This window comes from Oncorhynchus tshawytscha, linkage group LG01, assembly GCF_018296145.1.
Source record: "Oncorhynchus tshawytscha isolate Ot180627B linkage group LG01, Otsh_v2.0, whole genome shotgun sequence".
Lineage (NCBI taxonomy): Eukaryota > Metazoa > Chordata > Actinopteri > Salmoniformes > Salmonidae > Oncorhynchus > Oncorhynchus tshawytscha.
The window spans coordinates 2,725,019-2,740,881 of record NC_056429.1 but is presented as its reverse complement, the minus strand read 5'-3'; the positions used below and the strand labels follow the sequence as shown (position 1 = coordinate 2,740,881).

The 15,863-nt window shown below is 43.3% G+C and overlaps 1 protein-coding gene across 5 annotated transcripts; it reads left to right on the top strand.

Annotated features, from left to right (window-relative positions):
* Window positions 1-3,456: 3,456 nt before the first annotated feature.
* snapc5 (small nuclear RNA activating complex, polypeptide 5) lies at window positions 3,457-14,915 on the top strand. Of its 5 annotated transcripts, none has more exons than XM_024437818.2 (4): window positions 3,457-3,581; window positions 5,789-5,895; window positions 12,799-12,876; window positions 12,961-14,915. In XM_024437818.2, the coding sequence occupies exons 2-4, from the start codon at window positions 5,806-5,808 to the stop codon at window positions 13,147-13,149; spliced, it is 357 nt and encodes a 118-aa protein (XP_024293586.1). In that variant the 5' UTR covers window positions 3,457-3,581; window positions 5,789-5,805; the 3' UTR covers window positions 13,150-14,915. The 5 variants fall into 5 exon arrangements, with proteins under 5 accessions (XP_024293586.1, XP_024293752.1, XP_024293703.1 ...); XM_024437984.2 differs by having other exon boundaries at window positions 3,464-3,581; window positions 5,796-5,895; XM_024437935.2 differs by having other exon boundaries at window positions 3,471-3,751; window positions 5,796-5,895.
* The last annotated feature ends 948 nt before the right edge of the window (window positions 14,916-15,863 follow it).

Here is a 15,863-nt window from a genome sequence, read left to right as displayed (position 1 = left end):
ATAAAAAATCTAAACTAATTAACTAACTTAATTAATAAATAAAAAATTCTAAACTAATTAACTAACCTAATTATTCTATAATTACCTAATAATAAAAATAAAAAATCTAAACTAATTAACTAACCTAATTATTCTATAATTACCTAATAATCAAAATAAAACATCTAAACTCATTAACTAACCTAATTATTCTATAATTACCTAATAATAAAAATAAAACATCTAAACTCATTAACTAACCTAATTATTCTATATCGACATTATGAATGAATCTTAACTCTTTTATATCGTTATAGGGGGAAGTAATTACCTCGATAATTATTGATTTATTGCCCAGCCCTACCAGGCGGTGATCCAGCCAATCAAGATGCTCTCAGTGGTGCAGCTGTAGAGCTGTTTGAGGGACATGCCAAATCTTTTCAGCCTCCTGAGAGTGGGGGGGGGGGCGTTGTTGTGCCCTCTTCATGACTATTTGGTGTGTGCGGACCAGAGGTGTGGACTCGAGTCACAAATATGCTGACTTGTAACTCGATTTTGACTTTAACACCAATGACTCGTAACTTAACTTGGACTTGAGCCTTTTGACTCGAACAGACTTGATACCCTCTCCAAGCCTCTCCAAGCCCAAATATATTAAAATGATGCTATTAAACAAAGTGTGCAGCGCATCAACTCTTCATTTACCGGATTACAGGTTGAATCGGACAGCAGCCAATCAAATTGTGACAGCTGAGAAAAAGTTGCGCGTGGCAGTGCAGAGGAACGTCAATGGTGGGTGAATTCAGACGGAGCCCTTGGAAAGATGATACCCAAAATTATTATTTTCGGATATAAAGACTACCCTGTAGTCAACAAAAAACGGATTGCAATTTGCAAAACATGCGGGAAGAAGATTAGACAGAAGCGCAACAACTTCCAACTTTATTCTACATTTGAAACTGCAAAAAGAACGGTAAGTCATGGCTAATATAACAGACAGCTATATATAACTTTACTAGTGTAGCATGTAGGCTAACGTAACGTTAAATCAATGTGCCTCCACACAGTCACTCAGTGCATTGAACGTGATCATTGCACCCAAGATTGAGCTACAAGATAGAGCTGTAGGCTACCAACTGCTGGCTAGGCACCCAAGATTGAGCTACAAGATTGAGCTAGGCTACCAACTGCTGGCTAGGCACCCAAATTATTGAGCTACAGCTGGCTAGGCAGTTGGTAGCCTACAGTAAATAACTGTTTGATGTTAAAAAAAACTTGACATACGTGTAGGGGATAAAGAATATGTACATAATATAAATGAGTGATGGTACCACACACAGAGAGGATGTGTGTGGCATAGTTAAAGTGGCTAGTGATTGTGTACAAGCAGTCGATGATATAGAGTACAGTAAATACGATACATATGAGATGAATAATGTAGGGTCCTCATTGTTTAAAGTGGCTAGTGATATATTTACTATGGGGTTTCCATGGAAATAACGTTTATTTGGAAAGTAATAAATATATATATATTGAAAAGCATTCATGATTTGCAGAAATGTAATATACTAACTATTACTCTTGTGAAAAATATTAAATGGTATTATATTTGGTGAAGAGCATATTATGGACTTGAGACTTGTCAGGGGGAGGATAGATTTATTAAAATGTTGTTGCTAGGGAAAGTCACGCAAGGGGGACTGTGGAGGCTATATGAGTTACAGGATGCCTTTTGCAGAACCTGCCTACCAACCGTCTGCCTACCATTGTAGAACCTGCCTACCAACCGTCTGCCTACCATTGTAGAACCTGCCTACCAACCGTCTGCCTACCATTGTAGAACCTGCCTACCAACCGAACTGTCTACCATTGTAGAACCTGCCTACCAACCGTCTGCCTACCATTGTAGAACCTGCCTACCAACCGTCTGCCTACCATTGTAGAACCTGCCTACCAACCGTCTGCCTACCAACCGCCTCTGCCTACCAACCGTCTGCCTACCAACCTGCCTACCAACCGTCTGCCTACCAACCGTCTGCCTACCATTGTAGAACCTGCCTACCAACCGTCTGCCTACCAACCGTCTGCCTACCAACCGTCTGCCTACCAACCGTCTGCCTACCAACCGTCTGCCTACCAACCGTCTGCCTACCAACCGTCTGCCTACCATTGTATTACTAAAAATGAGTATTTTAATACTTAAACAAAGAGTCTGTGTTTCCTTTCCATTACTAATGTACGTTTGATAACTATATAGACCTGATCATCTGTTGAAGAAATTGACCAACAAAGCTCTCGACCTGCTCCACTACAGTCCCATCGATGTGGAAGGGGATGTGCTCGGCCCTCTGTTTCCTGTAATCCCCGATCAGGTCCTTTGACTCGCTGACGTTGAGGGATGGCGCTGACAGAGATGGTCGCCTAGGAAACTACGCAGTTATTTGTTTATTTATGTATTATTTCTTACATCGTCACCCCAGAAAATCTCATGTGTTATTACATACAGCCGGGAAGAACTATTGGATGTAAAAGCGATATCAACTTACCATCAGGAATACGTCTTTCCCGAAGTGGATCCTTCGTTCGGACCTCCACCCTGGATCTAATCCCAGAGGCCGACCCAAAACAACGCGGTCGCCGCAGACGGAGCGGCCTACTGGTCAGACTCAGCACACCATCCACTGCTCCCGAGCATAATACTCACCAGTGTCCAATCTCCAAGGTGAACAAAATTAGGGCACGAGTTGCCTTCCAGAGAGACATCAGAGATTGTAACATTCTCTGTTTCACGGAAACATGGCTCAAGGATACGTTGTCAGAGTCGGTACAGCCACCCGGTATCTGCACGCATCGCGCTGACAGAAACAAACATCTCTCTGGTAAGAAGGAGGGTGAAGGTGTATGCCTTATGATTAACAACTCAAACTGCAAAAAAACACTACATTAATTACTATAGAATATACACTAGTTATTTAATACAGTATTTATAGTATAGTTAACTGTAAATACTACAGTATAATACAGTGTACTACAGTAAATACTTCAGTAAAGTCTGCAAAAACACTATAGTGAGTACAATAGTATTTAGAGCGTTGTATTTTTTCGTGTGGGCATGAGGTCAGAAAATAGGCCCTTTTTAGCTCACAGATTCACCCTATATTAGGAGACATTTTATACTGGTACGGAGACAGAGAAAGTGGCCTAAGATATGTCTACCAACAGCATACACGCCAGCTGAAAACCAGTTCCTGAAAGTTTACAACTAATTGGCTACATAAGCAGAACTGAGGTCCAAAAATGAACTAACTTTTTGGGGCAACATCAGAGATAATCTAATGTTGATCATTTTATAACATTATGAATCATTTGATTAAAAACCCGACTTCGTCATCATCATCATGTCCAATCAGCCGACCGAACCTGAAGATCCCGCGTGTGTGTGTAATGTTGTAGGAGACCACAACGCGGCGCTAAAGGGTCACATCAAACCGCTGAGATGTGGGCGGAAAGTGAACCCGGAAATGTGCGGAAGGAAAACCACGTGAATGAACAACGGAGGCTACAACAACATAACGAGTAGCATTTAAATCATCAGCGCTATGGTAAACTATAGACTGTTATAACGCTGTTGATGTGTCATTCAAATATGACATGAGTTTATTCGCTGGCTAGTTCTCCATCAATGTGCACGTTGCTGGCCTGCAAGTGGCCTTGTATTTGCTGCAAAGAGGAGATACACAAACGAACCATTTTTTTTTGTGTGTGTGTGAAGGTTTGTGAAATATATAGAAAGCTTCATTGTGGATGATTTGACAAAGCTGAGGTTGTTGTTGGTTGTATATTAGCTAACGATCTTAATAAGACAACGTTAAATTGATGTTATGTGACATTATTTTTTCCTGATTGAATTTGCTGCAGACGGGGTGTTATTTTAACATGGTCTAGCTATAATGTTGTATAAACGTTGACAAAATGGGAACCAAATGAAGACTTTAGGCAGCATCCTCCCTCGACGGAGTAAATGGAGGAAACCGAGGCTTTCTGAAGTGAAGGCTTCGACGCTTTTCCCCCCAAATTGTGCCGGAAGACAATTCATTTAATCAGATCTTAATGATCTGTTTATAATGCACATGTAGTGACAGAGGTATATATATTTTTAATCCGTTTTCATTATAACATCGTGGTACAGCGGTAAGTTACAATTCCAGATTTGCATCGTGCTTCTCATTTTTGTCTTCCAAGTTGATTATTTGTACAAAAAAAGAGACGTATGGCATTATTTGGGATGCTTAAGACAGACGCGTATACTAAATAAAAACTAATTATTTGAACAACCGTGCAAAAGAGGAGAAAAAATACATCAAAATAGTGTGCAATTATACGCTCACGACCCTGAATGTTCCCTCCTCTACCTGCTAAACGAGCTACCGGTCAGGATAACGTGTTTCGGTCAAATCTAAGCAGTACGGTGACCAGCAGAGGTCGGAAATCAGTGGCGTTTTGCGACACCCGGTTTGAAAAACCACGTGATCAAACGACGCTTGGGACGTCATTCGTGACGTCCTTCTGATAAAGTGATAGTCAGTTAAGAACAAATTCTTATTTACAATGACGGCCTGTCAAAAAGGCCTCCTGCGGGGACTAGGATTACAAATTAAATTTTTTACATATAGGACAAAATATACATCACGACAAGAGAGACAACAACACTACATAAAGAGAGACCTAAGATGACCACAACATGGTAGTAACACAACATGGTAGCAACACAACATGACAACAACATGGTAGCAACACATCATGGTAGCAACACAACATGACAACAACATGGTAGCAACACAAAACATGGTACAAACATTATTGGGCACAGACAACAGCACAAAGGGCAGGAAGGTAGAGACAACAATGCATCACACGAAGCAGCCACAACTGTCAGTAAGAGTGTCCATCATTGAGATATCGGCACACTGCTTTGAAGTTGGTTGGTTGCTTACTGATTTCGACACGTCTCAGCTCCGGTATGAAACGTATATATCACTACTACAGAGTGATTTGTAATGTTTTGACGAAGGGTTAGCTTATCTAACGTTACTGTGACTAGATGCAGCACATCCCTGATCAATACAAACCCTAACAGCTAATGCTATCTTCTGTACTCAACCAACCAGGAAGTTCATGATCATGACTGAATGTGGGGAGCCAATTAGCTCTAGTTTAGGCCCCTGTAATGTGGATGGAGTTGAGTTTACTAAGCTAGGTATATAATCGCTACAGTAAGTTTGCTATATCCTACATATGTTGTTTTATTTAACTAGGCAAGTCAGTTAACACATTCTTATTTACAATGAGGGCCTTCCCCCGGGCCTGGACGACGCTGGACGCAGGGTCTGTAGTGACGCCTCTAGCACTGAGATGCAGTGCCTTAGACCACTGCGCCACTCGGGAGCCCTATTATAGTGAGTTTACTAATATAGCCTGACTACAGCCTGCTGTATTTGCCTGTCTGAACCCACAGGACATCATGATAAGTCCACTACAAGAGCCGAAGGGAAAACACATACTAATGCAACTGGTGTGAAACGGCTAGCTAGTTAGCGGTGCGCCCTAGTTGCATTTCAATCGGTGACATCACTCTCGCTCTGAGACCTCGAAGTAGTTGTTTCCCTGTAGCTTTTTTTGAGGAGCGATAGGTAACAATGCTTCGAGGGTAACGTTGTTGTTGTTCAAAGGGAACTCTGGTTCAAGCCCAGGTCGGGGCGAGGAGAGTGACGGATGCAACACTGTTACACTAATACTGTATGTCTGTCAGTATTCAGGAATGACACCATGTTGAGTCGTCTACAGGAGCTGAAGAAGGAGGAGGAGACCCTCCTGAAGATTAAAGTTATGCTGCAGGACCAGCTCAACAGACTCAAGGTACAGCTACTTTCTATTTTACCTCACCTATGTAAACATCCGTCCCTCCTCCAAGTATTTATTGTATTTGGGGTTTATTATGGATCCTCGTTAGTTCCTGTTGCCTAGGCAGCAGCTACTCTTCCTGGGGTTTATTATGGATCCCCATTAGTTCCAGCCAAGGCAGCAGCTACTCTTCCTGGGGTTTATTATGGATCCCCATTAGTTCCTGTCAAGGCAGCAGCTACTCTTCCTGGGGTTTATTATGGATCCCCATTAGTTCCTGTCAAGGCAGCAGCTACTCTTCCTGGGGTTTATTAATGGATCCCCATTATTTCCTGCCAAGGCAGCAGCTACTCTTCCTGGGGTTTATTATGGATCCCCATTAATTCCTGCCAAGGCAGCAGCTACTCATCCTGGGGTTTATTATGGATCTCCATTAGCTGTTGCAAAAGCAGCAGTTACTCTTCCTGGGTTTATTATGGGTCCCCATTATTTCCTGCCAAGGCAGCAGCTACTCATCCTGGGGTTTATTATGGATCTCCATTAGTTCCTGCCAAGGCAGCAGCTACTCATCCTGGGGTTTATTATGGATTTCCATTAGTTCCTGCCGAGGCAGCAGCTACTCTTCCTGGGGTTTATTATGGATCTCCATTAGTTCCTGCCAAGGCAGCAGCTACTCATCCTGGGGTTTATTATGGATCTCCATTAGTTCCTGCCGAGGCAGCAGCTACTCTTCCTGAGGTTTATTATGGATCCCCATTAGTTCCTGCCAAGGCAGCAGCTACTCTTCCTGGTGTTTATTATGGATCCCCATTAGTTCCTGCCAAGGCAGCAGCTACTCTTCCTGGGGTTTATTATGGATCCCCATTAGATCCTGCCAAGGCAGCAGCTACTGTTCCTGGGGTTTATTATGGATCCCCATTAGTTCCTGTCAAGGCAGCAGCTACTCTTCCTGGGGTTTATTATGGATCCCCATTAGATCCTGCCAAGGAAGCAGCTACTCTTCCTGGGGTTTATTATGGATCCCCATTAGTTCCTGTTACCTAGGCAGCAGCTACTCTTCCTGGGGTTTATTATGGATCCCCATTAGTTCCTGTTACCTAGGCAGCAGCTACTCTTCCTGGGGTCCAGCAACATTAATGCAGTTCTATAGAATTCTAAATATTACATTTCATGACACATATTTACAACACATTATGTGTTTTCCCTCAGGGCACTACTACCTACATATACACTACATGGCCAAAAGTATGTAGACACCTGCACGTCAAACATCTCATTACAAAATCATGAGCATTAATGTGGAGTTGGTCCCCCCCCTTGGCTGCCGTTACTCTTCTGGGAAGGCTTTCCACTAGATGTTGGAACATTGCTAATAATAATAATATTTCCTCTTACTGGAACTAGGGGGCCCAAACCATGACAAACAGCCCCAGACCATTATTCCTCCTCCACCAAACTTTACAGTTGGCACTATGCATCTGGGTTTGGCATCTAAAGCGTGATTCATCACTCCAGAGAACGCGTTTCCACTGCTCCAGAGTTCAATGGCGGCGAGCTTTACACCACTCCAGCCAACGCTTGGCATTGCGCATGGTGATCTTAGGTTTGTGTGCGGCTGCTCAACCATGGAAACCCATTTCATGAAGCTCCCAGCAAACAGTTCTTGTGCTGACGTTGCTTCCAGAGGCAGTTTGGAACTCGGTTGTGAGGGTTGCAACCAAATACAGACGCTCTTCAGCACTCGGCCGTCCATTTCTGTGAGCTTGTGTGGCCTACCACTTTGCGGCTGAGCCATTGTTGCGCCTAGACGTTTCCACTTTACAATAACCGGGGAAGCTCTAGCAGGGCAGACATTTGACGAAGTGACTTGATGGAAAAATGGCATCCTACGACAGTGCCATGTTAAAAATCACTTAGCTCTTCAGCCATTCTATGGCCAATGTTTTGTCTATGGAGATGTCATGGCTGTGTGCTCAATTTTATACACCCGTCAGCAACGCGTCAGCTAAAATAGCAGAATTCACTCATTTGAAGGAGGGTCCACATACTTTTGGTGTATTTAGGACTTATTCATTGCCACCCACTCTGAAACTAACTGCAGCTCGTTGTTGAGTGTTGCAGTCATTTCAGTCGCTGTAGAAGCTGACGTGTATAGTGTTGAGTCAGCCACACACATAGACACACTGGCTTTACTCAAAGCAGCTCAAAGCAACAAAACAGCTCCCACAATATTTTTAATCGTCAATTTCTCTCAGCCAATCATCAGTCATTTGTGTAACTGCTGTGCTTGTTGAGTGTCCTTCCCTATCAGTGTGCTGAAAGTCATTGTTGTCAATTTGTTTACTGTACAATGACATTGTATCTGGTGAGACACCATTTTTTCCCCCCAAAAGTTTACTAATGGTTGGTAACAGGCTGATTGTTTGTCTATTTGAGCCAGTAAAGGGTGCTTTCTTTTACTTCCCCCCCCCCAGGCCTGAGGGAACTTTCTAGGAGGCTTAGATTAAAGATTAGATTGAAGATGTGGCAAATAGGAGTGACAATACCGTCCGCTATTATCCTCAGTAATTTTCCAAGTTGTCAGACCCCAGTGGCTTGTCATTGTTCATAGACACTTTAAAAACATTTTTTTACTCTTCCTCATTTTACGGAAATCCAAATTACAATGCTTGCCTTTATAATTTGGTCCGATATACTTGGATGTGTAGTGTCGGCCTTTGTTGCTGGCATGTCATCCCTAAGTTTGCTAATCTTGCTGATGCCATTAAAGTAGTTGTCAATATCAGTGGGTTTTGTGATGAATGAGCCATCTGATTCAGTGAATGATGGAGCGAGTTTTCATTTTTTCCCAAAATGTCATTTTAGGTGCTCTGAAGCTTTTTACTGTCATTCTTTATATCATTTATCTTTGTTTCATAGTTTCCTCTTCTTTTTATTTAGTCACGTAGTTTATTTAGTCACATAGTTTAGTCACGTGATTTCTCATTTTGTGCAGCCAGACTTACACTTCGGAAAGTATTTAGACCCCTTTTTCGTTGCTTTCTGCACATTTTGTTACTTTACAGCTTTATTCAATAATGTATTTAAAAAAAAAAAATAATTAAAACAACTCCTTAGCTATTTACACACAATCCCCCGCAATGACAAAGTGAAAACATGGATTTAAGACATTTTTGCATATTTATAAAAAATAAAAAACTGAAATACCTTAATTAAGTATTCAGACCCTTTGATATGAGACTCGAAATTGAGCTCCGGTGCATCCTGTTTCCATTGATCATCCTTGAAATGTTTCTACAACTTGATTGGAGTCCACCTGTGGTAAATTCCACAGTTTACAGGGAATGTCAAAGCAAAAACCAAGCCATGATGTCGAAGGTTTTGTCCATAGAGAGTCAGGTTTGTGTCGAGGCACAGAGCTGGGGAAGGGTACCAAAAAATGTCTGCAGCATTGAAGGTCCCCAAGAACACAATTGAAAAATGTTTGGAATCAAAGACTCTTCCTAGAGCTGGCCGCCCGGCCGAACTGAGCAATCGAGGGAGGTGACCAAGAACCCGATGGTCACTCTGACAGAGCTCTAGAGTTCCTCTGTGGAGGTTGGAGAACCTTCCAGAAGGACAACCATCTCTGCAGCACTCCACCAATCAGGACTTTATGGTAGAGTGGCCAGACGGAAGCCACTCCTCAGTAAAAGGCCCTTACAGCCCGCACCTCAGACCATGTTAAACAAGATTCTCTGGTCTGATCCAACCAAGATTGAACTCTTTGGCCTGAATGCCAGGCATCACTTCTAGAGGAAACCTGGCACCATCCCTACGGTGAAGCATTGTAGTGGCAGTATCATGCTGTGGGGATGTTTTTCAGTGGTAGAAACTGGGAGACTAGTCAGGATCGAGGGAAAGATGAATGGAGCAAAGTACAGAGAGATCCTTGATGAAAACCTGCTCCAGAGCACTCAGAACCTCAGACTGGGGTGAAGGTTCACCTTCGAACAAGACAATGACCCTAAACACACAGCCAAGGCAATGCAGGAGTGGCTTCGGGACAAGTCTCTGAATGTCCTTGAGTAGCCCAGCCAGAGCACTGACTTGAACACGATCGAACATCTCTGGAGAGACCTGAAAATACCTGTGCAGCAACGCTCCCCATCCAACCTGACAGAGCTTGAGAGGATCTGCAGAGAATGAGAGAAACTCCCCAAATACAGGTGTGCCAAGCTTGTCTCGTCATACTCAAGAAGACTCAAAAGACTCGAGGCTGTAATCGCTGCCAAAAGTGTTTCAACAAAGTACTGAGTAAAGGGTCTGAATACTTATGTAAATGTAACAGATTAAAAAATATATATATATATATATATATATATATATTAGCATAAATGTCTAAAATCCTGTTTTTGCTTTGTCATTATGGGATTGATGAGGGGGGGAAACCATTTAATCAGTGTTAGAATAAGGCTGTGACCTTTTTAATAGAATGTGGAAACAGTCAAGGGGTCCCAGAGTCAAGTTCCGTATTTCCCTTTTTGTCTTTGCCCCCTCAATCATAACATTTTCAATTCCTCATCAATCCACAGGGGATTTAACAGTTTTACAGTCATGTTCTTAATGGGTACCTGCTTATTAGTAACTGGGATGAGCAAGTTCATAAATGTGTCAAGTGCATCACTACAGACCAGCAGCGTCTGGTTGCTCCTCATTGCAAACTACAGACCAGCAGCGTCTGGTTGCTCCTCATTACAAACTACAGACTAGCAGCGTCTGGTTGCTCCTCATTGCAAACTACAGACCAGCAGCGTCTGGTTGCTCCTCATTGCAAACTACAGACCAGCAGCGTCTGGTTGCTCCTCATTGCAAACTACAGACCAGCAGCGTCTGGTTGCTCCTCATTGCAAACTACAGACCAGCAGCGTCTGGTTGCTCCTCATTGCAAACCACAGACCAGCAGCGTCTGGTTGCTCCTCATTGCAAACTACAGACCAGCAGCGTCTGGTTGCTCCTCATTACAAACTACAGACCAGCAGCGTCTGGTTGCTCCTCATTACAGACCACAGACCAGCAGCGTCTGGTTGCTCCTCATTATACACACCACAGACCAGCAGCGTCTGGTTGCTCCTCATTACAAACTACAGACCAACAGCGTCTGGTTGCTCCTCATTACAAACTACAGACCAACGCGTCTGGTTGCTCCTCATTACAAACTACAGACCAACAGCGTCTGGTTGCTCTTCATTACAAACCACAGACCAACAGCGTCTGGTTGCTCCTCATTGCACACCACAGACCAGCAGCGTCTGGTTGCTCCTCATTACACACCACAGACCAGCAGCGTCTGGTTGCTCCTCATTACAGACCAGCAGCGTCTGGTTGCTCCTCACAGACCAGCAGCGTCTGGTTGCTCCTCATTACAGACCAGCAGCGTCTGGTTGCTCCTCATTACACACCACAGACCAGCAGCGTCTGGTTGCTCCTCATTACAAACTACAGACCAACAAATATTCTTTACATCATCAACATATGAATCACTACAGAACGTATTGTATGACCTCTTGTACACTGTATTAGGCCCAGCCTTTGGAACTGTGGTTTTCCTAGATATGGCTACTATATAGTGATCACTACAGAACTTATTGTATGACCTCTTATACACTATATTAGGCCCAGCCTGACCTCTTATACACTATATTAGGCCCAGCCTGACCTCTTATACACTATATTAGGCCCAGCCTGACCTCTTATACACTATATTAGACCCAGTCTTTAGAACTGTGGTTTTCCTAGATATGGCTACTATTTTGTGATCACTACATCCGATGGATCTGGATGCTGCTTTAAAGCACATTTCTGCAGCATTAGTAAAGATGTGATCAATACATATTGATGATTTCCTTCCTGTGCTGTTTGTAACTACCCTGGTAGGTTGATTGATAACCTGAACCAGGTTGCAGGCACTGGTTACAGGTTGAAGCTTTTTCTTGAGTGGGCAGGTCCTTGAGTAATCACTGATCTGACAAGGCTGGATAGATGAAATCAGGGGTCCCACTTCATGGCTGAATAGGTGAGATCTTTCAAATCAAATTGTATTAGTCAATGCGAATAGTCTGGGTAGCCATTTGATTAGATGTTCAGGAGTCTTATGGCTTGGAGGTAGAAGCTGTTTAGAAGACTCTTGGACCTAGACTTGGTGCTCCGGGACCGCTTGCCGGTAGCAGAGAGAACAGTCTATAACTAGGGTGGCTGGAGTCTTTGACTATTTTTAGGGCCTTCCTCTGACACCACCTGGTATAGAGGTCCTGGATGGTAGGAAGCTTGGCCCCAGTGATGTACTGGGCCATACGCACTACCCTCTGTAGTGCCTTGTGGTCGGAGGCCGAGCAGTTACCGTACCAGGCAGTGATGCAACCAGTCAGGATGCTCTCAGTGGTGCAGCTGTAGAACCTTTTGAGGATCTGAGGACCCATGCCAAATCTTTTTAGTCTCCTGAGGGGGAATAGGTTTTGTCGTGTCCTCTTCACGACTGTCTTGGTGTGCTTAGACCATGTTAGTTTGTTGGTGATGTGGACACCAAGGAACTTGAAGCTCTCAACCTGCTCCACTACAGCCCCGTCGATGAGAATGGGGGCGTGCTCGGTCCTCTTTTTTCCCCCCCTGTAGTCCACAATCATCTCCTTTTGTCTTGATCTATGAGGCGGGACCTTTCGGTTTTTCACCTATCAGTTAGTTCAGAAGGATGCTTGTTAACCCTTTTCAAACAGGGCCACCTAGCCTGAAATCCAGAACCTAATATTCCACTTCACGTACTCTTGTCATGCTCAACACGTTTAGCATGTCAAGGAGTGGAATAACTTATGTTACTACTCTCCTGAGTAATGATGGGTAATGCCATTAATATGACTGTCTTGTCATTTTTATTTATTTTAGTTTGAAGAAGGGGCCCTAAAGTCCATCATCAACGCTCAGACAGACGAAGGTCCTTCACAACCTGCCAGTCCTCCTGAGGTACTGCACACACGTCTCTCACACACACACACACCTCCCTCACCCCTCCCGTTATCTAATAACCTCACCTCCTGTTCAATGCAGGTTCCTCTGAACCTGGATGACGAAGCAGTGATCAACCAGACCAAACTGCTGCTGAGTGGTCCTGTAGACTACCACATAGAGGAGGAAGAGGAGGAGGAAGATGAAGAGGAGGACGACGAAGACGACGACGACAACAATGAGCTTGAAGCAGTGCCTGAGGAAGACGAGGAGGACGACGATTATTACTGAGTGGACCTGTCCCAAATGGCCCCGTTCCCAATGTAGTGCACTGGGCTTGAGCAGGGACCTGGACAAATGTAGTGCACTACATTGGTAATCGGATGTAATTTGGGACGTTGCCAGTGTATTGACCTCCTAAAGAGGAGATGTGTGTGTATATAATATTACAGACTGTTTTTATTTATTATTATTATTCGTTAAACTACTAACTTATAGTGGGTAAATAAAATGTAGCCTGGGTGCTAGACAGTCTCCTTCTGTTCTTGTCAACTCCTTACTGAATTGTCATGTTTGGCTTGACAATGACAGCAGTGGAGTTGGCTAGAGTACAAACAGATCTGAGAACAGGCTTATTGTCATTCCATAATGACTGCAGTAGAGTTGGCTAGAGTACAAACAGATCTGAGAACAGGCTTATTGTCATTCCATAATGACAGCAGTAGAGTTGGCTAGAGTACAAACAGATCTGAGAACAGGCTTATTGTCATTCCATAATGACAGCAGTAGAGTTGGCTAGAGCACAAACAGATCTGAGAACAGGCTTATTGTCATTCCATAATGACTGCAGTAGAGTTGGCTAGAGTACAAACAGATCTGAGAACAGGCTTATTGTCATTCCATAATGACTGCAGTAGAGTTGGCTAGAGTACAAACAGATCTGAGACCAGGCTTATTGTCATTCCATAATGACAGCAGTAGAGTTGGCTAGAGTACAAACAGATCTGAGACCAGGCTTATTGTCATTCCATAATGACAGCAGTAGAGTTGGCTAGAGCACAAACAGATCTGAGAACAGGCTTATTGTCATTCCATAATGACTGCAGTAGAGTTGGCTAGAGTCCAAACAGGTCTGGGATCAGGCTTATTGTCATTCCATAATGACTGCAGTAGAGTTGGCTAGAGCACAAACAGATCTGAGAACAGGCTTATTGTCATTCCATAATGACAGCAGTAGAGTTGGCTAGAGCACAAACAGATCTGAGAACAGGCTTATTGTCATTCCATAATGACTGCAGTAGAGTTGGCTAGAGTACAAACAGATCTGAGAACAGGCTTATTGTCATTCCATAATGACAGCAGTAGAGTTGGCTAGAGTACAAACAGATCTGAGACCAGGCTTATTGTCATTCCATAATGACAGCAGTAGAGTTGGCTAGAGTACAAACAGATCTGAGACCAGGCTTATTGTCATTCCATAATGACAGCAATAGAGTTGGCTAGAGTACAATTAACTGTGTTCTCCCTCACGTTAATTAATAAGGTCTGTTTTTTTGTAGCCTGGGCTAAAAAGATCTGTTGGTGCTGTATAGCCACTGGTATCATGTTATACATAATATTGTAGCGATCCTTGCTAATATGAGCCACGTTACAATTCCCGCCAAGTGGGTTAACCCTATTGGCACGACACATGGAGGGGTTGTTCTTTCTGGCTCAGCGACCCAGGTTCGCTTCCCTGTCTGGGACCAGGCTGTCTGACGTATCGCCTGTAAAACCATAGAGTTGTTGTTCCATACCCGGTTCTCGTTCAGTATCTCTCACTGGTCCAGCAGTAATTGTAGTGTTCAATGCTTGTAGCTCACTGTTCTACTGTTGATGTATGTGTGTGTGTGTGTGTGTTGAGGCATGAATCTAGTAGGGTGGTATTCAGAACATACCGTCTCGGTACCATACCGGGGGAATATGGTATTACCGAATGTGTACACAAGGGGTACTATTTTTGTTGTTTAAAACTATACTGAACCAAAATATAAAAAATGCAACAAGTTCAAAGTTCATATTAAGTAAATCAGTCAATTGAAATAAATTAATTAGGTGCTAATCTATGGATTTCACATGACTGGGAATACAGATATGCATCTGTTGGTCACAGATACCTTCAAAGAAAATGGGATCTCGTTGTGGTATTTCTGTGCATTCAAATTCTCTAAAACGACGCGGCTCATGGTGGAGAAATTAACATTAAATTCTCTGTCAACAGCTCCGGTGGACATTCCTGCAGTCAGCATGCCAATTGCACACTCTCTCAAAACTTGAAACATCTGTGGCCTTGTGTTGTGTGACATCTGCACATTTTAGAGTGGCCTTTTATTGTCCCCAACACAAGGTGCACCTATGTAACGAGCACACTGTTTAATTGGCTTCTTGATATGCCACACCTGTCAGATGGATGGATTATTTTAGCAAAAGGAGAAATGCTCACTAACAGATTAAAACACATTTGTGCACAAAGTTTTAGAGAAATAAGCTTTTTGTGCGTATGGACCAATTCTGGTATCTTTTATTTCAGCTCATGAAACATGGAACCAACACTTTTACCTGTTGCGTTTTTATATTGTTGTTCAGTGTATCTAGGCAACAGGGCTCTTGATCCAGGAGGGGATTTAATGTCTCTGCTGTAACCCACGAAGCTTAATGTTGACATCTAGACACTTAGCGAGCAAGTTAGCAAACCAAATGAAACAGCTGGAGCAGTGGCTTAGCATGCAGCCCCCCCAGTTGCCCGCAACGATGTGAAATTATACCGTCGGTATTTCTAAATACCTCCTAGAATTTAGTCCAGAACCAGAGCAAACTTGGGTTCAACTACTTTTTTCAAATAACTTCGTTGTGCTTGATTTGATCTCGTCTGTTGCAAACGGAACCAACCTGACACTGCGTGCAGAGTCAAGCAAACGCTCAAATATTGGGGTTTTCAAAAGGAATTTGAACCCAGGTCCCGAGCC